Source organism: Hibiscus syriacus, unplaced genomic scaffold (genome assembly GCF_006381635.1).
Source record: "Hibiscus syriacus cultivar Baekdansim isolate YM2019G1 unplaced genomic scaffold, ASM638163v2 tig00005459_pilon, whole genome shotgun sequence".
Lineage (NCBI taxonomy): Eukaryota > Viridiplantae > Streptophyta > Magnoliopsida > Malvales > Malvaceae > Hibiscus > Hibiscus syriacus.
Genome location: NW_024062058.1, coordinates 1,989,868 through 2,011,001, shown reverse-complemented (window position 1 = coordinate 2,011,001; position 21,134 = coordinate 1,989,868). Strand labels below are relative to the sequence as shown.

Here is a 21,134-nt window from a genome sequence, read left to right as displayed (position 1 = left end):
AATATGGGAAACATTGTCACCAAAACTATCGGTGAATCCTCTATGGCAGTTAGCATTTTTCGGCATCGTTTGGTCCCTTTGGTTGGCTCGCAATGAGATGATATTCAACAACAAAGGTTGGGAGGTAAAGAGTATCGTGGATTTAGTGACCCTGAGAATTGGAATTTGGGCCAAAATAAAATTGTCGGAGGCGTTTATCTCTCTCAATGACTTTAAAAGATGCCCATATGCAATATCTTTTAATTTGCACCAGCAGAGAAGACCATCAAATTGTTCTTAGATTGTACCTTCATTAGGTAAATTGAAATTTAATGTGGATGCGGCAGTTTATAGCAGCGTTGGTGAAGCTGGAATAGGAGGAATTCTCTGTGACCACAGGGGGGAGATACTTATTCTTTTTTATAGAAACATCGGAATTTTGGATCCCTTAAGTGATGAACAAATTGTTATACTTGAAGAGTGCAAGTATTCTCCTCTTCTAGGTGGGATGAGAATGGCATCTTAATAATTGAATTGGACTGCCTTGTAGTTGTAAATTGGATCGAGAACCCCAGTAGCGCACCAAAGCCTCATGAAGGTTTAGTCGGTAAATGTAGGGCGACATGCTTAAGTTGGTCCTGGAAGGCTTCTTTTGCTCATAGAGAGAGAAATATAGAAGCACATGACCTAGCTCAAGAAGGTGCTCGAGGAGTTTTCCCTTTCGTGTGGATGAAAGTTCATATAACTAGTTGATGGTGTCCTGTAGTTTTCTCCGTGCTGTGAACAGGTTTTGCAGAGTCGTGTGGTGTTTTGTTCAAGCCAACTGATCCTCTTTGCTGCACAAGAATTTCAAGAGTTTGTCTATTTAATGTTTACTGCACCGTATTAATGATCAAGTAATAATTAAAGGAGAGATCTGGCTACGTAGGTAATTCTGTTCAGTGCCTATGGCTAGCTCCTACATGAGGTCTTAAAAGCTTTGGATGGATGACAAAGACATTTACTCCCAATTTGATGTTTGAACTTGGAGTTGCACTAAGTTTATGAAAAGATGGGCAGTTTAAAGTGTTGTGAAATTTGGGGAAAGTGGGAATCACTCTGAATGAGAGTATTGTGAATACAGAGGTTTCCAAGCAAAGTACCTTTGGTTAAACAAATCGATCAGATTTGAGCAGCAGGGTATTTTTGTTGAGCTACGATAGTTTTCTATTTAATTTGAGGATGCATAATTGATAGTGGATGTTGAAGGAAGATCTCTGGAACGGTTTGAGGGATTTACCATTGGCTCTTAGTAATTTAATCTCATTGTGGGGCTCTTTATATGGAATTTTTGTGGTTGTGTTTGTGAACTAGCCTTGTTGCTAAATTTTGTATGTTGTTAGAGTTCGTGCTTATAACTTCTAGTCGGGAACAACTCTTATTTTTTATTAATCATTCATGTATGTATTTGATTAATTGCGGCTTAGGTTGGGACACTCTTTTTTCTCCATTTAAGTTTAGAGAGGTTTTTTAATGAGATGTCAATATTGATTATCGTCCTTGTGTGGCTTGAGGAGAATCTATGAACAGATTTAGAAAAATCATTTCTTATTATAGACCCTAGATTTTGTCATCATCCCCACCCGAAAGGCAATTGCGACATTTATCATGTCTGCTCGTATCATACATCAACTTTTTGTAGGTTCCATAATTTAGTTGAACAATACCAAATCTAGGCCATAAAATAAGGCGTCATTGGAAACAACGACCTTACATTTCGAAGTTCCCACTGTTTCGAGAATTTATTTGATGGTTCTACTCGTCACGTCATTTATAATTTTAAATAATATTTATCTATATTATTATTTTAAGATGAATCTTTATCTCTTTCTTATATATAAATAAAAAATGAATAGTGATTTAGAAATTATTTTAAAATTTATGACTATTATTTATTAGTAGCATGAATGAAAAATAATTTCTCGCTTTGCTATTCAAATAAATGAAAAATTGCAAAGGGGATTCCTCGATAACATCGACGGTTTCACATTTTGTCCTTGTCGCATGAAAACACGTTTTTTTGGTTTAACGCTTGATAAGTGTGAACGGAATAAAAACACGTTTTCAATTGGGCCATTCTAGAATGATGAAACGCTTCATCCTTATATAGATTTTTCTTCTTCCCCCTGAAAAAATAATATTTCTCATATTAGCATGTTGGCAGGGACAGAGCTCGCTTATTTCATCTTGTTAAAATTTATATATTTAATATAATTTTAGTTTAATAGTATTTTGATTCATGTAAAGATAAATATTTAAATTTAAAAAATATAAAAAATTTATTAAATATTTAATTAAGTAGGAATCGAACTAAAAATGATAAGTCCGTGTTCATAAATTTTTTGTCTAATTACAATTTAAGTCATTGTAAGTTTAAATATTAGATAAATTAGAATTTATCTTTTGAGTTTTGAGTTTTTTTAAAATTTAGGGTGAATACAATATAATATATATACAAATACTTTCAACTATTTGACAATGAACACTTATACCTCTACATACGTGCTTGAACTCGAGACTTCAAGGATAACAACAATATCTTAATCACTAAGATCGGTTGATTCATGTTGAATTTCGAGTTTAAATACCTAATAAATCTTTATATTTTTCTTAAATAATTTAATATTTCGACCTCTGCCAATATTTAATTATGGCTCCGTCCCTGGATGTTAACAAATTTTACAGTCGATTAAACAACCATGGCAGCCATGAAAGTTCATGGAAACCCTTTATCAACATCCACTCAGAGGGTTCTAGCTTGCCTTTACGAGAAAGATGTGGAGTTTCAGTTTGTTAATGTAGACATGGCAGCTGGTGAACACAAATCACAAAACTTCCTTTCCCTCAACGTAAGATCTTTCGTTTTCACTAAACCCATTTTTTTAATCTAAATCTGGTTTGGTTTGATGCAGCCATTTGGTCAAGTTCCAGCCTTTGAAGGAGACTTAATGCTCTTTGGTGAGGTCAAGTTCCCTTAACATCGAGAAATTATTAGACTATTCATTTCTTATTTATATATACGAAAGAGATAAAGATTCAACTAAAAAAAATGAGATAGATGGATTTTACTAACCGGAAACTACTCTAATAATTTTTCCTCAAAACCGTTTGTTATTTCTACAATTTGAACTAACCCCAATTTGAACTTTTGTAAAAATGCAGAATCAAGGGCCATCACTCAATACATAGCCCATGAATACTCCGATAAAGGGACACAACTGTTGTTGTCCGGCTCCAACAAGACTATGGCACGTCTTCAATTGTGGAAGGAAGTTGAGGCTCCCCAATTTGATCCTCCATCGACGAAGCTAGTCTATGAACTGCGTTATAAGCCCTTCTTTGGGATGACTACCGACACAGCGGTTGCCAAGGAACATGGAGCTAAGCTTGCCAAGGTTTTAGATGTGTACGAGGCTCGATTGGCTCAGTCCAAGTACTTGGCTTGCGACCACTTCACCTTGGCGGATTTGCATCACCTGCCAAATGTTCAGTATTTGATGGGGAGCTCGGCCAAGAAGCTGTTTGAGTCTCGCCCGCATGTTACTGCCTGGGTGGCTGATATTATGGCAAGGCCGTCTTGGATTAAGGTTCCAGATATGCTCAAAGAGAGTTTGAAGACTTGGGATACAATCTAATACTATTGCTATTGATTAATAAGCATGAGGGTTTGTAATCTTGGTTGCACTTTTGCCTCAGCCTATGTGTTATTGTGTCTTAATTTTCCTTCAGCCTTCTAGTTGAAGATATTAAATTTGTTTTCAACCGTCATGAAATTTAAGTTTTTGTGTAAACGTTGTATTCTGAAAATATAAGAGAAGATGTTGATTGGATTTAATTTGATGAAATTATTATTTATATAATATATAAAAGAAGTGGATTAAATATGTTGAATAATCTTAATATTATATATGTGTGACAGTAAATATTCATCAGTTTAATATCATGGAATTAATGAACCTAAACTATTTTGGAGAAACTATTTGGAAAAATCATTTCTTATCCTGTCGTACATCAACTTTATCGGATCAGTAATTTAGTTGACCAAAGACAAATCTAGGCCACAAAATAAGACGCTTCACATTGAAGGCCTCTGCTGTCTAAATTAATGAGACTCTGTAAACAAGGGTCCCATGGGTCCATCTTCGTTGATCCATGCATGAACACAGGTTTTCTCTTTTGGTTCCACACTTGAGTAGTGTGAACGGATTAAAAACTTGGATGTCATTGAAACACGTAGTTCATGCCACCTGTAACGTTTTAAATTGGAGGATTCTAGAATGATGAAACGGTTCATCCTGCCAGCAATATATAGAGTTTTCTTCTTCCTCTGAAAACATAATAGATCTCATGTTTGGCGGGTGTTGAACAAGTTTACAGTAGATCAAACAACTATGGCAGTCATGAAAGTTCATGGAAATCCTTTGTCAACAGCCACTCAGAGGGTTCTTGCTTGCCTTTACGAAAAAGATGTGGAGTTTCAGTTTGTTAATGTCGACATGGCAGCTGGTGAACACAAATCAGAAAACTTCCTTTCCCACAACGTAAGTAAATTAATTGCAGATCTTTCGTTTTCACTAAACCCATTTTTGACATCATTTGGTTTGATTTGATGTAGCCGTTTGGCCAAGTTCCAGCTTTTGAAGAAGGGGACTTGAAGCTCTTTGGTAAGGGTCAAGTTCCCTTAAATCCTTCGTTATTTCCACTATTTTAGCTAACCCAAAGTTCGAACTTCTGTAAAAATGCAGAATCAAGGGCCATAACCCAATACATCGCCCATGAGTACTCCGATAAAGGCACCCAACTGTTGTTGCCTGGCTCTAACAAGACTATGGCGGTTCTTCATTTGTGGAAGGAAGTTGAATCTCACCAATTCGATCCTCCATCGGCGAAGCTTATCTATGAACTGCGGTTTAAGCGTTTCGTCGGTATGACTCCCGACAGCGCAGTCGTCGACGAACATGAAGCTAAGCTTGCCAAAGTTTTGGATGTGTATGAGGCTCGATTGGCTCAGTCCAAGTACTTGGCCGGTGACCACTTCACCTTGGCCGATTTGCATCACCTGCCTAATGTTGAGTTTTTTAAGAGGAGCTCGGTCAAGAAGCTGTTTGAGTCTCGCCCGCATGTTGCTGCTTGGGTGGATGATATCACGGCAAGGCCGTCTTGGATTAAGGTCCTAGATCTGCAGAAGCAGAAAGTTTGAAGACTTGGGTTGCAATCCAAAGCTATTAGTAATTATTATTTAGTGAATAAGAATGAGGGGTTTGTAATCTTGATTGCATTTTGGCCTCAGCGTTGTGTGATTTTGTCTCCTAATTTTCCTGCAGCCTTTGAGTAGAATGTATTAAGGTTTGTGTTCATCTGTCATGAAATTGAAGTTGCAATCTTTTGAATGTCATAGCTCTTATATTGTTGATTAATGACAGCTAAGTGAATGAATGAATGTGGACACTGCTTTGTGGAGAGAATTGAGAGTCTCGAGTAACTGGAAGTTGCATAGGCTTAGAACAATGCGAGACAATATATAAGTGAAGAGCCAACTAGAATGGGGTAAGTTTTGGATCTTGTGGCACATGTACTGTGCTTTCTTCCAGGTCTTTATAAAATCAATACAGCACCTTCGTCATCGGTCAACAATTTCCCTCATCGGTGGCTTTTATAGAAACAAGATGTCTTAAAGCAACTTGAGCACCCACAACAAAAGGGAAAAAGAAAGAAATGGCTGATGCCTCTGGTTTTCCCCTGGTCATTTCTGTTTTCCTCACAACACTGATTGGCACCCCGTTGACCGTCGACTCGAGCGGTGAGCACTACATTAGTTTGGTTCCGGCTGAGGCTGGCTGTCGGGCCTCAGAGGCCGAGTGCATGACGAATGATGAGTTCGACATGGACTCCGAGATTAGCAGGGGGGTATAGCAAACCACGAAGTACATAAGCTATGGGGCTCTGCACAGGGACACCGTGCCATGCTCTTGAAGGGGGGTGTCCTACTATAACTGTCAGCCGGGAGTGGAAGCTAATCCATACAACCGAGGATGCAGCACCATTACTCATTGCCGTGGTTAAGGTTAATCTTCTGCCTCCTTTTCTTTCTGTCATTTGTTTCTCATTTGTGAGAAAGAAACATTGCAATAAACTGGGATTTATGGATAGAACGTCAAGCTCCCCTCAGATGAGATGGAGACATCACATATGCTGTTGAAGAAACACCCATATGGCCAAATATGCTATCTTGTAACCATTTCTCTCTTTGAACTCTAATTTTGATGCTTCAGAATTTTACCTTTCAAGTTTCAATTTCTCCAGTTTTAAAAACAGTTACTAAACCAAATGACTTGACAAAACTCTGGTCTCAAACTCAAATGATCCCAAAAATAGCCTGAATTGATGTTACACAGATTTAATCCAATTGATTCGTATAAGCACTCGTAACTGTTTTAAGATGAAATGTGAACTAGGACAGATCATATTCTGAAAGCCAACTTTAATCATTATCTCTCAAACTTCATGTAGCATTTCAAAGATCTGGGATTGCGTTGCACCTGGTATTGCACAGAAACCACTTCATATCATTATTTCCCTCTATGAATTGCTAAACAACACGGTGCACAGAAGAACTTGGTACATGTAAAAAAAAAATTGGAAAAGAGGGACACATAGTAATGTCCCTACTCTTGCTTGCCAAAGTAGTCTCAATCGAAACAAGATATCACCTAATTACAATCACAATCAACTGCTAAACACAATCTTTGGCCAAGTTTTATGCTGAGCCATCCTATTGCTTTCTTTCTTATTTTTGCTTTGATGGGGCTAAAGGGGAAGGAGAGCCATCCACGCCCATCTCTGCTTTTAGGTCATTGATGCTGTTCTCCAGCTTGTTTCTACGGTCTCCCATTTCATCAAGTGCTTTGAAGTTAACAATAGAAGTCACACAATTCAGAGAAAAACAAAAGTAACTAATTAACTATTTCCATTTCGATTAATACTAAAATACTGCAAAACAGAACAAAGTTTCAAACTTCTTCATGTCTGCCCTGCAAAACAGACATTAGATAAAGGTTCAAAACAGTCTCAGCTTAGCCTCATATCCCTAGATTTCCCAATAACTGGACAAATATGAAAGTATAGTACAGATTACCCAATTTGACCTACTCGTATAACAATACAATGGAAAAGCTAAATAAAGAAAAATATACATTTTTCCATGTAAAATATATTTCACATAAATGAAGCAACTCAACGACATTTCATAACATGTTAATGAAATTAAAAAGAAAAAGATATTCTTTGCAATAATGGAATCAGACATTGTTTGAAACCTGGTTTGCTGTAAACTAAACATTTGTCAATAACCGAGATATTTCAAACAACAAAGGGTCTTATTATAACTCACCATTTGTTGAAGAAGATCTTGCACCTACAAAAAATCAGTCAAAGAAATCATTAAAAGGATACTAGCAAAACAGCATAAATGGAAAATAATTATCATTACATCCTACAAACCGGGGTTGAGAAGCTCACAAAAATAGACATATCAGCAATGTTTGGTTTCAACTCATCCGAATTTCGCCCGTCCTGCGAAAATGTGTGCTGGTCGGCCCATAGCACACAACATTAGCATATGGCATGCTACACAAAGCTAATTCAGATTTTAGTCGAAGCATTAAATACCTCTAAAGTATAGTCCTCTAAAGAACTTAAAACAAATCATTTTCCTTTTCTGAAATTCAACGGGGGTTGTGAAAAAATTTCCAAAAAAAAAGTTTTAGAAATGAAGCAGAAGAGCACAGTTGTAAAAAAAACCCATTAAAGATTCACGAGATTAATAAAGATAGAATATCTAAAACAAGTCGAAAGAAGCCATCGAGTGGACTCAGTCGAGAATGATATTCTAACCGAGTTCCAGCAGGTGTGTAGAAAGATTCTAATCATATATTGTCTTGTAATCACTCGGTAATATTAAAAAATAGAAGAGAAACGCTCTTTTACATCAAATGCATTGTGAAATAGTGATACGGCTTTAGATCTTATTACCGTTTCTGGGAAACTGAAGGAAGTGGAGCAAATGATAGGTGGGAAGATCAAAGTTTGTAAAGTTTACAATATAAGAAAAACAAAGATAGAAGGTAAAGTTTACCATCGTTTGTTCCCGCTGTGCTCCTCAATTCGAAAACTTGGAAGCGTTGAGATTTGATGGAAATCATAAACGATCGGCGCTTATTTTAAAGGCGGAGGGTCGCGCTCCTTTTTCATTCGGCCCTACAACATTCATTTTTTTCTCTCCTCTTCTTCTTTTTTTTTACAATAAGATTTGATTGAATTATTCTTTTAGGAACAATCAAAGATGGGGAAGGGGGTGGGTGTACTAATGAAAAATTAATCGGTGATGGAATCAGTTAAATTAATTTTTTAATTAAATTTATTAAAGAATTTTTAATAAGTAAATTGTTTTCTCGAAGTCTCGAATCGGAACAGCCATAGTATATAGAGCGTGTACTCTGTCTATAATCAAAACCATTATGAATTGATAATTGAATGGAAAATATAACGTGTGGTAGTCTTAATATACGATCAAGGTAAGATATTATCGGTTTTGTTATTATTATTTTTAACAAAATCGGTAAAAAATTACCGGAAACATTATTATTTCTATTAATTTTGTTATTATTGGGAGATTTACCGGTTTTGTTAACATATCCGGTAAAGTGCTACCGGTTTTGTTATTATTGGGCACTTTACCGAAAATGTTAAAAATATTAATATTTTAGATAGAAATAATAATGTTTTAGGTAATTTTTTATCGGTTTTGTTATAAAAATAATAATAAAATCAATAACGTCTTTCTTTATCTATATATTAAGACTGTCGTTAGGTAGAACTTCCTATAATTAAACCATCTTATTGTGATATATTTTTATTTTTCAATAAAAAACTAAAATTAGGATTATATATATATATATATATTAAATGAGATTAGGATTATTGTATTGAAAAATGTTTTTCTAATATAGTATAGTAGATTCTCACCGGATTGGTGCAAAAAGAGGAAAGACTATGTAAAAGGAATAAAAGTGTAAGTAGATAGTTTGGCTTGGAGTAGCCCTACTCCTAGTATTGGATATCCAAAGTAAAGGAATTATTAGGAGTAGAAACAGAAGAAGAAAGACGCAAGAGTGCAAAGTGCTAGGCATGTATACGAAATGAAAGTTCAGCGAACCGTTGTAAATCGTTAGGTGAAAGTTCGTTTATTTATTAAACAAACGAACATGAATAAGATTTTGTATTTGTTTAATTAAATGAACGAATACGAACAAGATTTTGTGCTTGTTTAATTAAATAAATGAACACGAACAGAGGATTCGTTCGTTCATTTACGTTCGTGAACGTTCGATAATATATTTGTTTATGTTCGTTTACTTTTATTCATTTATGTTTAGCTCAATCTCTCTAGACCCATTTAAAATATTAAGTTATAATAAATTTTAATCTGATACCCATTAGTATTTTAAATTCAATTAATTTTAAATACAAATGAAAAAGCTAAAACAATTAAATACAAATTAACTATAAAGTTGCAATTTATACTAATGGATTTTATGTGTTTATTGTTGTTGTGATTTATGTTCGTTTATGTTCATTTATTGTGTTCATTTACGTTCGTTCGTTTGTTCGTGTACGTTTGTTTATTATGTTCGTTTATGTTCACGCATTTGTGTTTGTTTATCATTTAAATGAACGAACATGAAAAAACTACATTCCTTAACGAACAGATATGAACAATAAATTTTTTATTCGTTTATGTTCGTGTTCGTTCATTTGTTTGGTTAAAATTAAACGAACGAACATGAACATACCCCGTTCGTGTTCGTTCGATTCATTTACATGCCTGCAAACAGCTAAATGCATTTCAAATATTTATACCTTAACGGCTTTACCAAGCTGTTATCAACCTTTCTCATTCTTAAGACGTCAAATCCAAATCAGCCAATTACGGGTCTGTTTGATAGACTGTAATTAGTTTTTTAGAAAATAATAAAATTGATTACCTGAAAACGGTTTTAATTAAAATGAATTACATGAAAATTGTTTTAATTAAAATGAATTACATGGAAACTGTTTTATGTAGAATGAATTGCTTAAAATTGTTTTACGTATAATGAATTATAATTTTTAGGAAATAGTTTTCGGAAACTATTTTACAGTGTTTTGATGATATTGTGTAAATCATGTTCACTAATTATTTGATACACTATAATTAATTTTATAGAAAATGATTTACATAAAATGAATAAAATTGTGTTCGGTTAATATTTTCAAAAAAAATTGATTCAATTAATGATTAAAGAAAAAAGATTCAATTTTTTCAATTAATGATAATTTAATTCACTAGGTGGTTGAATTAACTATTTGAATACATTTAATTTTAATTATTAATATTTTATTAACATAATACTAAATTAGTACATTAATATTAAATATATAAATTAATATTACTCATTATTAATAATTTAATAATATTATATTTATAAAAATAATAGATAAATATTAATAATTTATTATATATTGCTAAATTAAAAATATAATAATATAATATCATACACATTAGGGACCAGATCAACCTCCTGCTCCATCCCCCATCAAACCCAGCCTCAGCCACCTAAAGACCATTTTAACCTCCACCTCCACCTCCACCTCCACCATCACCCTCAATTCCCTTCCCATCAACCCCACCAACAATTTTCTCCCCATTTTGCCCTCCACCATCACTCTCAATTTCCTTCCCACAACCTCAACTTTCCTCCATTTCTCTTTTATTCTCTGTTTGTTCGAATGAAAAAAAGGAATTTTTGACTTATGGGTCAAAATGGAATCCTTGAAGCTTTGATTGGGTTGTTTATGGCAGCTTGATTGGGATGATGGTGGTTCTAAAAGGGGCGATCAAGATTGTGGTCGGAGAAGGTGGGGGTAAGAATTTAGTGTACAAAGTAAAAAATTAAAAGTACGATAAATAAAATAAAATTTCAGTGAATAATAGTATAATTTATCCTTAAAAATCAATACGTGCGTCCCACTCAATACCCATCACTAATCGTATCTTGAAGGTGTCACGTCAAAAAGTTATAAAATTTATTTATTAAATACCATATCCCGAATTTTATTTGGTCCGACTTAAAATATTCGTAGTGTAACTCATCTGATAAAAAATTATTTAAGGTAAAAATATATATTTTTTAGTAGATGTGAATATTGTCTATTGGGCCGTACACATATATGTACTTAGAATATTTTTGTGTGCTTAAGCTTAAGTTTATATTTCTCTTAAATAATTTTGGTGATTTTGAATTTCTTCTCTTATATTATGACTTTTTAATCTAAAACTTTCATATGAAATATGTATTTTTATTTTTTTTATTTGTAATTTCTTATAATTATTCGTCGCAATTTCGTAACATTATTAGAATTTTATTAAAATCTATGCAATTTATATTTTAATAGGCTTCATACTTTTAAATATTTTTATAATGTTATCACAAATTTATACTTTTTTCCTTTCAGGGTTTCGTCCTGACTAATGTGAATTGAACCGGGTCGCACATTTAGCTTTGATGGGCAAGTCTCCCAGCGGGTATTTTCTGTATACACAAGAACTCGAACATAAGACATTGCTTAAGCGATATCAAACTGCGTACCACTTGAATCAACCCCGTTGGTGAATTTATACTTTTTTGATAACTTTTAGTAAAATTTTTTATGATTTTTTATATTTTTAATTTTAGAAATATTACATATTAATTATTTAATTGATCATTTGTTAAATTAGCAGCTAAAATTAATTAAGTAATTGAAATTATAAATGAGGAAAGACCTGCTTAATTATGTTTGTTGACTGAAAGGTCCCGTTGGGTGAAAAATTTGATTGAAGAGTATAATTTTCCATTATTTTGATAGGACTTTTTAGCATTAATTTTTTTTATCCTAAATTTTGCTCCTAATCTCTCTGGTTCAGGATGGTGGTTTTTAGGAGGTTGGGCTGGAGCCCATGTGTGGTCTTTTGTGGTTCAATGAACATTCGCAATTTTATTTTTATTTTGACTTTTGCTAAAACAGAAGGAAAATCCATTAAAAGACAGAAGTCCGTATAAAACTGTTGAAAGTCCCATCCAAGAAATCTGACAGCTCGGATACCCAAGCTTGGGATTAGCATCCAAACCAAGCACACACAGCACCGACAAACCAAAGCAAAAGAATATTTGGAACTCAAACTCAGTCGTTTTGATCGGTGGAAGAAGGATATGGTGTGCTAGAAGCCCTCTCAACTTGATCCCGATCTTGATCATCATCACTTGATGGACGGTCCCGATGAGGATGCTGCTGTTCCCCCGTCTTCTGAGGTATCATGCTCCATTTGCCTCGATTTGGTCTCCGATACCGGAGGCAGATCCTGGGCTAAGCTTCACTGTGGTCATCAATTCCATCTAGGTAATTTCATGTTTCTTAATCACGATGCTTTTTATTTTTTTAAAAACCAAGCTTCTTTTCTGGGTAAACAGTTATTTATGAAGTTATGTTGCTGCATGTTAACATCTCGCCCGTTTTGAACTTCGTTGTAAGGAAAAATAAGGCAAAGTCGGTGAAATTATTAGCATGGAAATCTAGTTGGATAATCTTGGTCGTGTTGATATACGGATTCAATGATCAATTCATTGCCATTCAAAAGGACCGGTAACGTTTAGGCGTGTATCTTAAGGTTGTCTGATAAGCTAAGAAATGAAAGGCAATGAGATTTTTAGATGAAACAAGTTACATGCATTTACCGTTTCTACTTGAACTATGTTTTTTGCATGTTGCTTTGTGTCATGTTGTGTTTTTGTTTGACAGTGTCCTTCATTCTGTCATTCTTGGCTTGGATAATTTCCTGCTTATGTCTCATGCTTGCAGATTGCATTGGTTCAGCATTTAATATGAAGGGGGCTATGCAATGCCCAAATTGCCGGAAGGTTGAAAAAGGTCAGTGGCTGTATGCAAGGGGATCCACCCAATCACTTCCTGAGCTAACCATGGAGGAGTGGAGTGTTGAGGAGGAGTATTATGATCCTGTTTATTCTGAAATGGTATATAGCAAACTCCTATGTTTTCTATCTGTTGGTATTGTTGAGTCTTATCATGTTAAAAGTTAAAACACAGTGTTCAATATGTGCGATTAGCTGCTTTCTTAACCTGATGTGATATTATGTTTGCAAAATATTGACATTTGTCTAATGATTGCCCCAAATCGTGGTCTTTTAGTTCGATATATATTATGACGAGAAATATGGTATATGCCATCTCTATGCTACAGTGTTCACAGAAAGAAAAGTTCAAGAGCGTCGTTTTCGTTTTTCTTCTTTCTGTTTATTTCAATTGCCGACGTTGTTAAATATGTGTGACATGGTTTTCTCCTTTGAATCCTCTTCTTTTCAGTTATTAAAGTATAGGTAATTCTTCCTCACAATGTGTAATTCATATGATATCCTTGTGATCACACTTAGTACCTTTTTTTAGCAGCAGTTTAGAGCTCAATGGTGTCCATTTGGCGAATTCACAGGAGTTGGATCATCATATGAGTAAGCAATATCTCTCTTTTTGTGGTGTTGATTTCATTTTGACTTTTTTTTGGTACTTCGATTATCAAACTATTAAAACTATTCTCTTGAACTTTTAGTTATTTAGTGCTGACAGGTTATTAACAAAATTGCTCAGTACAATTTAGTTGCTTGGTTGGTATACTTTTCTCTGATACTAGTGTCTTCTTTATCTAGTTTATCTTTTTCATGGGTTTTATTTCTGTAGTATTCAAGCTTTGTTACGGCCATGATAATAATAAGCTTCTCTCACTTAGAGTAGGTTTCTTCTTGAAATTTTTCTCTCTAACTGCTTTGAGGAAATAGACTAACCAGGTCAAAGTGATTCTATCTTCTCTTGAACTGTTTAAGTTGCAGAAAATAGCTTATTGCTTTATTGCAACCCATTCTATGGAACTTGTCACATTTTAAAATCTTTGAGTCTCAAAAGCAAGCAATTTACATCTTCTTTCTTTGAGAATACATTTTCCTGGAATGATAAAGCCATTTAAAGGATCTTTGTGTTATCGCTTTCTGAGTATAGGGTTTTAAAATCATAACGGAATGATTATAGGTAGTGCTGAATGTTTTGCAGGTGTTGAACTCTCTTTTTAGTTTTTACGATCGTTTGAACTTCCGTTTTGGTTTTGCTACTGCAGTTTTCTACTTTTCTTATGGTGCCAATCTCTCATTTCTCTTGTTCACCATGACAGAACTGTAAGACAAGAGGGAAAAACAGTTTTATACGAACCTTGATTGTTGTTTACTGAAAAATGTTTGGGAGTTCCTTTGATAAACTCTTTGCTGCCCTCTGACATAATTCTTTATCATAAATTTCAGGGAAGTCGAATCTCCATCAACTACATGTAAGTTTTACTATGATTACTGTTACTCTCTTCATCCCTATTCTCTGGTGACTCAATGAGAGCCAACAACTATGTGACTCAAAATTGAAATCCTTCTCCACGTAGTTCATGAAATATATGGACACCACCCTATAGTTGCTGCAACACGCTGCCTGCTTCATCTGTGGCTCATTCATATGTTGCGATTGGTCCACTTCCATCCACTACTTTAGGAAATAGTGATTGCGTGGTGATTCCAACTTCAATCGCCATTGGAACATATCTCTGCACACAACGAGATTTTCATCCCTCATGTTTTGCCCACCATTAGTATCCAATATCATTGTTGGGGTTGTCATTCTTCAAATTTCTCTATATCCAATAGCCATATGAGCAATACTGATCCAACTTCTCTTCCAGCTGCAGCTCCGAGATCTTCTAATGGTGAGCTTGATGCTGCGACTAGACCCAGCTCTTTTCGACATCCTTCTCCATTTGAGCATGGGTAAGATGCCATGCTAGCTGAGACACGTTTGGTTACACACCTGATGTTATTGTCAGTGATTATTGAAATATGAAAATCAAATGTCATTGACAAAGTATCCAACGTGATTGGAAAAGCTTGCCCTATTTTTTCTTTATCACGAATGTTGTTGACCACTGGAACACTTAATTGTTGTTTGCTCTTCATAGGTCCAGTTCTAGAGGCGGGAGTTCGGTTGTCTCTTCAGTTTTTCATCGTCATCCAGGCAGTGGTGCTCATATCCATGAAGGAATCTGGCCATCTCTTGCCTATCATAGACAACAACATCGTTTCCATCAACAGCACTTCAACCAACCTGGAGTGCCTGCTCCCGTAGTTCCTGGTATAAGAGGTATGAACCCAATGACCCTAGCAGTCCCACAACCTGATCAAACTGAGGGCTACTATGTCTATCCTCGATCGAGTTCATCAGGACAGAACCCACAGGAAGCAGAAAGCTCATACCCAAATAATTACCATGCTTTGGAAAGAGAGCGTTTGCCTCATTTCGGAACTGTTACAAGAGTAAGCGGTTGGGGAGGATATTTTCCTACATCTAGCTCTGGTTCTGGCAACCGGTCTGTGACCGACCTTTAGATTGGTTGGAAACGCTTATCAATTGGTTGTTTTCAAACGATTGACTGGCATGAAAAGTAAACTACAAGAAACTATGGTAGAATTTGGCCGTGAGCCACGCCTTCCATGTGGTATTTCAACTGAAGCTTTTAATTCATTTTCTGCTTAGGTACTGATGTAACGATCTACCTCTTCCCTATGTTGTTTACTCGGTGGATGAGAAAGAAGATCTTACAATGCACATCGGATGTTAGAAAATAGTGTAAATCATGTATCTAGCCACTCAACTATTTTTGTGGTTTCGGTGTGGTCACACGACTAGTCTCTGTTCCATTAAATTTGTTAATTTTTAAAGTTTGACTCATTATTATTTAAAATCTATTGTTCACAAAAGTATAAAAATTATATTTTAAAATTCTCAAGTCATGTAGTTGTCAAACATATATTTTATAAAATTTAATAATTTAAAATAATAATGTTATATTTTAGTTTTGTTTTAGGTGTCTATCACTAAAAAAATTAGTAATAATATTAATAATAATATTGACGTATTGATTTTAGAAATGTTAGGTAGTTATTGTAAAATTTTTAGCGGTTTTATGCTTTTAATAATTGACGATCAAAATAGAATGGAAAATATGATATAAAATCTAATTTTAAGAAGAAAAAAATTAGTTGAATGGTTAATAAACAACTTTAAATTTAATTTGGTAATTAAATAAGTTGTACCTAGAAAATAAGGTGATGACTAATATAGTAGCGGTTGCCGTGAGCGTTAATTGTCGGTTAAAAATATTTATAAGCGATGTTATTTTATAATAACTTTTATTTAATAAAAAAAATAAGATGATGATTTAGGGATGACACATGTTTAATAATATTCCTTTAATTTAACAGACATATCATTAGCATAATATCTATACTAATCCTTAGTATTTCTCCCCTAAACTGACTTATCATTACCATAATATCATAGTTCAACGTCTCGGCAATGTCATTCTTAATTCTTTTTAGGGCAAATTATATATTTAGTGCATAAACTATTACTTTTGTTTTATTTTGATACTTAAATTTTATTTTATTTTTTAAAATCATACCTAACGTTTAATTTATGTTTTATTTTGGTACCCTGTGATTAAAAACTTAATGATGATGTTGATGTGTCACCATAACGAGGTGATACCAAATTAAAACCTAAATTAAACTCTAGGTATGCACGAACTAAGTGACCTCAATTATTAAAGAGATGATTGTTATCCTTACAGGTTTCAGGTTCGATTACTAGCGATTGCAGAGTATTTAACCGTTCATTGTCAAATATTTAGGTCTTTAGAATAGATACTACTATTTATAATCATCTTAGGTTAATACAAAAAATCAATTGTTAGGTATGATTATTAAAAAAGTAAAAACAAAAATTCAGGTATCAAAACATAATAAAAGTAATAATTTAGATACTAAAACAAAAGTTTCGTTATCAAAACTAAACCATGTGTTGATGATGTAAGCTGAGTTGTAGAAGATAAGATAGAAACAACAATTTAAAAATGAACTCCGATTCATGGAGCAATAACAACAATGACGACGAACATGATTAACCGGAAAAAGAAAAAGAAAACTTGAATGGCGAAGGAGAAAAGCAAGAGACGACCTTGAGATGAACATTGATAGAAAACGATGGACGAGATCCGAAGGAGGGAGAACCAAAGACTAGTTGATGAACGTAATGATTACGCCAACTATCCAAATAGAAAATAACTAATCCAATTCATCCCATCAACTCGTTTTAAACTAGTAAAGTATGAAATCATTGTCCCTTTTCATTAGCATATATCAATTAGCAATAGATTTTATTGTAAACTACATAGTTGATCATTTTTGTTTTATTTTTTTAAATCTATTGTCACTCGATTCAGAAACGTCAATAGTGGTCAGTTTTGTTTTGTTTCGTTTCATTTTAATTAAGACGTGGTCACTGAGACGTTAGTTGCCATGAGTTGGATGACGTAACACATTAGTAAAAATGTTTAATTTTTATTTTAACCCTTAAATTTGAGATAAATTACTAATTATGAATCTTTTTGTAAACCTAAAATAGTTCATGATAAAATATCAATTTACCTATTCTTCCCATACGTTTATCAACAAACCCAAAACCTCCACGCTTTCCCCCTTCCACGACGGCGACAGGGATGTTCACACCAGTAGGGTTTTGTTCGCAAGACGTCGGGGAGCACATGGATGGTGACGGTGAAGCCTAACGGTGACTGGATCAACTGGAATTCGTTGATAACATTGTTGTGGTTTTGAGTTCTCCGACAGAATTTCGACGAACTTTTCACGTCGAACAGAAGTGACTCACGAGACACTCTCAACGGGGTTTTGATCGCTTTCATCAACCGCTCACGATGGCATCGACGGTGACAATCATCGGCGACCGAATGATGGCGGGAGATCGATGGAATGGTGACGGGATTAAAATAAAATTTGGGGGTTTGATTTTTGGGATTTTCCATTTCTGATTTGAGAATAAAACATAAGGGGAAAAGGGGTTAATTGATTTTTTATCCCTAAATTATTTTAGATTTATAAAAAGACCCAAAATTAGTAAATTATCTTAAATTTAAGGGTTCAAATAAAAATTAAACATTTTTACAAACGTGTCACGTCATCCAACTCACGGCAACTAATGTCCCAATGATCACGTCTTAATTAAAACGAAACAAAAATGATCATGTATTGACATTTCTAGATCGAGTGACCATAGGTTTAAAATATATACAAAAGTTACCAACCCAGTAATTTACCCCCAAGATTTTAATATATATATATATATATACACACACACATTGGGCAATTTAAAGCGTAGACACCAATTTGGTTCTCTTTCTCATATAAAAATATGTGGATCTTTTACAACAAATTAGAGGGAAAATTCAAGAGGAAAACCACAATGCAGGAAAGTAAAGTAAAAAAAAAAAGCTAACTGGATGATCACCTTCCCCATGTAAAAAAACACAGCAAAGTATAATTTTCATGTCATTTTAATGGGAATACAAAAGTTGTATCCTTCCACTCTACGAAAGCATTATTAATCTTCTTCATCCTCTTCCTCATTATCCTCCCTTTCGTTATCTTCATCACTATCTCCTATTTCGTCATCGTTATCATCATCTTCCTTTTCAGTGCCCTTCTCACTGTCTGGTTTTTTCTTATTGCCACCATTTCCTGAAAAATACAGAATGGTTTATTAAAATGCTAGTTGAATGATGGTACTGTATAGGGCATATATCTGGAATTTCTCAGCCTACTAATCTAGCATGTATAAGAAAAGGTTCTATTTCTTTTATCGATTAAATGATGGTAATAATGAGAAAAATTGATAGGATAGATGAGCATACCATATTCACTGAACATAACTTCACCGGAACATAATCCACCCTCGATTTTTGTGAGTTGGAGAGTCATTCTAGGTCCAATTTCTTGAAGCTTGACAGCACTTTTTGTGGAAGCACGATTAACTCGACTAAGATCACTAATCAGAGTAACTGTAGCAGCTTCCTCATCTGCTTCACTTTCTGATACGTAACCCGCTCTTCATATAACAAATCAAACACATGAGGAGAGCTAAACAAATCAAAAAGAGTATACTATTCATAAACAAATCAAAAAGAGTATGCTATTAATAAGGACGGTACTATAAATATGTATAGCTCATAACAATACTCACTTGGTGACGAAGTCGCTCACATCTTGAAGATTCCTAAGATCAGGTACTTGATGGTTCTGCACGAATTTGCGAATTCTACGGGAGACACCAACAGGCTGTAGTCTGATAGAATAATGTCGAAAATCGATAAGCTGTGTGTCTTTGTTGTAATTAAGCAGCACAATCCTCTGGCAAGAAGAAAGTTTAACCTGAAATATTCATGTTGAGACAATGTTAAAAGGGAAGAATGAAACAAGTGAAGTCAGTTGAGAAACTAAAATTTAACTGTCCAAGCACTCACAGTGTTGATATCAATATCTGGAAAGATGTTCTTAAACATCGTGGTGGTGAGCTTTAAATGTTCATTTCCAGCTGCGAAGCCAGATAAAACAATCTGCCCAACATATATTCAAAATTAATGCCATGAAAGTGTCATATATAAGTTGAGACATAAACTCAACCAATTTGAGCAAAAATTTTAATGCGAAAACCGAGGTTTCAGACTCTCCCTCATTATGCTTCAAGAGGCAAACACATCAACATTTGACTTGTAAAAAAACTTTCTTATTTCTTATATAAAAAAGGTTCTACAACCAGCTAAGAATTACAATAACACAAGGAAGTTTCCATAGGAGAGATGGTAAGAGGCGAAGAACTTACCAAAGGAGGATTTTTTAAAAGATCCTGAGGACATCGAGGGCGCAATTGAGACTGAGCGATATCAACAGCCAATGAATACTCGTGTATTTTAAAAGTAAGAGTAGGGCCTTGAGGAGTCTTTGCAACCCTAAGGAAAGGCGAAGATTCAGTTTTGGATAGAATGAGGAAATGGGTTACACCCATTGGCCCTGCAACATTCAAAAAATCTTTCAGATTGTTCCTTTTCTTCTCCTGCAAAAATTAAACAACAACATAACAAAAACATTAATTAAAAAGAAAACTTACGAAACAAAGTAAAACCAGTTTATATATATATACATATATATAACGAAAAGTGAAAGAACGAAAGAATTACCTTGAGATTGAGAGCAGTATAAGGAAGCATCAATTTTCTCAAGTCCATTTGAAGTTGCCTAATTGGACCAGGAAGCTTCCCTCTCGAAAACACGAAACTCTTTGGGATTTTATTCCCCGTGATATGGTCCACATTTGATTGCTGTTGCTGGTTCTTTTTCACAATAGGCTTCACGAAAACCTTCGTCTTTCTCTGTTTTTTTTTTTCCGATTCAGATATCAGAACATGATTAAACCAAACCAACCTAAAAACAAGAACAAAAAAACCCTAAAAATAAACAAAAGCATGACGAAATTCATAGCTCAGTTGAATAGTTTTGGAGTTCAAAAGAATCGACCAATGCTAAAATTTCAAGAGAAAGCTATTACTTACATTACGGAAACGAGCCATGGCTATAATAGAGGCGCCGCAACCAGCGAGGCCCCGATTTGAAAGAAGCAGGGTTTAATTGACGGCTGGGTTTTAGAGAAGCTAATTTTTCACCATCAGGGGGAAAAAAACGAATTCTACAAGCAAAATCGATTGCTACTTTATATTCTGTTGGGCAAATAACTTAATGGTCTAGGGCTGAGTTTAACTACATTCTAAGATTTCAGAATTCAGCCCAGTTTCTTTTATTTATTTTGGCAGGCGAGTGGCTCTTTTAGGGGGTCATGCTTGGAGTAGGTTGCTTAACTTGAGGCATGTTGTGGCCTTGTTGGGTAACCTTTTTGGGGGTGAAATGAATTCGGTAGCAGCGATTTGGAAAGCTGTGCGAGTGCAGAAAGTTAATGTGGGTTAGGATAGCTGATTTGGCATTCGGATCATAACTTGAAGAATTCTGTTATGGTTTGAATGCGGTATTAGACAG

General features: G+C 34.6%; 5 protein-coding genes across 11 annotated transcripts; 3 read left to right on the top strand and 2 right to left on the bottom strand.

Moving 5' to 3' along the window:
* Nucleotides 1-2,153: 2,153 nt before the first annotated feature.
* LOC120199638 (glutathione S-transferase PARB-like) lies at nucleotides 2,154-3,654 on the top strand. Its single transcript, XM_039200676.1, has 5 exons — nucleotides 2,154-2,174; nucleotides 2,381-2,389; nucleotides 2,704-2,867; nucleotides 2,931-2,976; nucleotides 3,181-3,654. Exons 3-5 carry the CDS (start codon nucleotides 2,718-2,720, stop codon nucleotides 3,651-3,653), a joined length of 669 nt encoding a protein of 222 aa, XP_039056607.1. The 5' UTR covers nucleotides 2,154-2,174; nucleotides 2,381-2,389; nucleotides 2,704-2,717; the 3' UTR covers nucleotide 3,654.
* A 688-nt stretch (nucleotides 3,655-4,342) lies between these two features.
* On the top strand, nucleotides 4,343-5,435 carry LOC120199639 (glutathione S-transferase PARB-like). The gene is made up of 3 exons (XM_039200677.1): nucleotides 4,343-4,559; nucleotides 4,634-4,682; nucleotides 4,764-5,435. The coding sequence occupies exons 1-3, from the start codon at nucleotides 4,410-4,412 to the stop codon at nucleotides 5,216-5,218; spliced, it is 654 nt and encodes a 217-aa protein (XP_039056608.1). The 5' UTR covers nucleotides 4,343-4,409; the 3' UTR covers nucleotides 5,219-5,435.
* A 1,134-nt stretch (nucleotides 5,436-6,569) lies between these two features.
* LOC120199475 (heat shock factor-binding protein-like) lies at nucleotides 6,570-10,779 on the bottom strand. The gene is made up of 5 exons (XM_039200534.1): nucleotides 10,690-10,779; nucleotides 7,537-7,605; nucleotides 7,409-7,432; nucleotides 7,300-7,342; nucleotides 6,570-6,918 (listed from the first exon to the last, which is right to left on the bottom strand). The coding sequence occupies exons 1-5, from the start codon at nucleotides 10,777-10,779 to the stop codon at nucleotides 6,806-6,808; spliced, it is 339 nt and encodes a 112-aa protein (XP_039056465.1). The 3' UTR covers nucleotides 6,570-6,805.
* Nucleotides 10,780-12,232: 1,453 nt separating this feature from the next.
* LOC120199636 (E3 ubiquitin-protein ligase RFI2-like) lies at nucleotides 12,233-15,873 on the top strand. 6 transcript variants are annotated; one of them, XM_039200674.1, is made up of 6 exons: nucleotides 12,233-12,495; nucleotides 12,955-13,127; nucleotides 13,558-13,619; nucleotides 14,457-14,482; nucleotides 14,888-14,966; nucleotides 15,161-15,873. In XM_039200674.1, the coding sequence occupies exons 1-6, from the start codon at nucleotides 12,363-12,365 to the stop codon at nucleotides 15,579-15,581; spliced, it is 894 nt and encodes a 297-aa protein (XP_039056605.1). In that variant the 5' UTR covers nucleotides 12,233-12,362; the 3' UTR covers nucleotides 15,582-15,873. The 6 variants fall into 6 exon arrangements, with proteins under 6 accessions (XP_039056605.1, XP_039056603.1, XP_039056602.1 ...); XM_039200672.1 differs by having other exon boundaries at nucleotides 12,242-12,495; nucleotides 14,882-14,966; XM_039200671.1 differs by having other exon boundaries at nucleotides 12,251-12,495; nucleotides 15,155-15,873.
* Nucleotides 15,874-18,540: 2,667 nt separating this feature from the next.
* Nucleotides 18,541-20,775, bottom strand: LOC120199635 (peter Pan-like protein). 2 transcript variants are annotated; one of them, XM_039200667.1, is made up of 7 exons: nucleotides 20,657-20,775; nucleotides 20,285-20,479; nucleotides 19,930-20,160; nucleotides 19,571-19,663; nucleotides 19,291-19,478; nucleotides 18,962-19,155; nucleotides 18,541-18,788 (listed from the first exon to the last, which is right to left on the bottom strand). In XM_039200667.1, the coding sequence occupies exons 1-7, from the start codon at nucleotides 20,672-20,674 to the stop codon at nucleotides 18,652-18,654; spliced, it is 1,056 nt and encodes a 351-aa protein (XP_039056598.1). In that variant the 5' UTR covers nucleotides 20,675-20,775; the 3' UTR covers nucleotides 18,541-18,651. The 2 variants fall into 2 exon arrangements, with proteins under 2 accessions (XP_039056598.1, XP_039056599.1); XM_039200668.1 differs by having other exon boundaries at nucleotides 18,542-18,788; nucleotides 20,285-20,476; nucleotides 20,657-20,773.
* Between the last annotated feature and the right edge of the window lie 359 nt (nucleotides 20,776-21,134).

Bases quoted from the DNA above. Each gene is read 5' to 3' on its own strand.
- LOC120199475 (XM_039200534.1), bottom strand. From the start codon at position 10,779: ATGGTGGAGGGCAAAATGGGGAGAAAATTGTTGGTGGGGTTGATGGGA. The intron at 7,606-10,689 runs GTTAAAATGGTC...TGGGCCGACCAG, and splicing joins AGGTGGAGGTGGAGGTGGAG to CACACATTTTCGCAGGACGG. The intron at 6,919-7,299 runs ATATCTTTTTCT...ACTTCAAAGCAC, and splicing joins TGATTCCATTATTGCAAAGA to TTGATGAAATGGGAGACCGT.
- LOC120199639 (XM_039200677.1), top strand. From the start codon at position 4,410: ATGGCAGTCATGAAAGTTCATGGAAATCCTTTGTCAACAGCCACTCAG. The intron at 4,560-4,633 runs GTAAGTAAATTA...GATTTGATGTAG, and splicing joins AAAACTTCCTTTCCCACAAC to CCGTTTGGCCAAGTTCCAGC. The intron at 4,683-4,763 runs GTAAGGGTCAAG...GTAAAAATGCAG, and splicing joins AGGGGACTTGAAGCTCTTTG to AATCAAGGGCCATAACCCAA.
- LOC120199636 (XM_039200669.1), top strand. From the start codon at position 12,363: ATGGACGGTCCCGATGAGGATGCTGCTGTTCCCCCGTCTTCTGAGGTA. The intron at 13,128-13,557 runs GTATATAGCAAA...ACCTTTTTTTAG, and splicing joins ATCCTGTTTATTCTGAAATG to CAGCAGTTTAGAGCTCAATG. The intron at 13,620-14,456 runs GTAAGCAATATC...CATAAATTTCAG, and splicing joins GGAGTTGGATCATCATATGA to GGAAGTCGAATCTCCATCAA.
- LOC120199635 (XM_039200667.1), bottom strand. The intron at 19,664-19,929 runs GTAAGTTCTTCG...TATGTTGGGCAG, and splicing joins TTTTAAAAAATCCTCCTTTG to ATTGTTTTATCTGGCTTCGC. The intron at 19,156-19,290 runs GTGAGTATTGTT...TGTTATATGAAG, and splicing joins GTGAGCGACTTCGTCACCAA to AGCGGGTTACGTATCAGAAA.
- LOC120199638 (XM_039200676.1), top strand. From the start codon at position 2,718: ATGGCAGCCATGAAAGTTCATGGAAACCCTTTATCAACATCCACTCAG. The intron at 2,868-2,930 runs GTAAGATCTTTC...GGTTTGATGCAG, and splicing joins AAAACTTCCTTTCCCTCAAC to CCATTTGGTCAAGTTCCAGC. The intron at 2,977-3,180 runs GTGAGGTCAAGT...GTAAAAATGCAG, and splicing joins AGGAGACTTAATGCTCTTTG to AATCAAGGGCCATCACTCAA.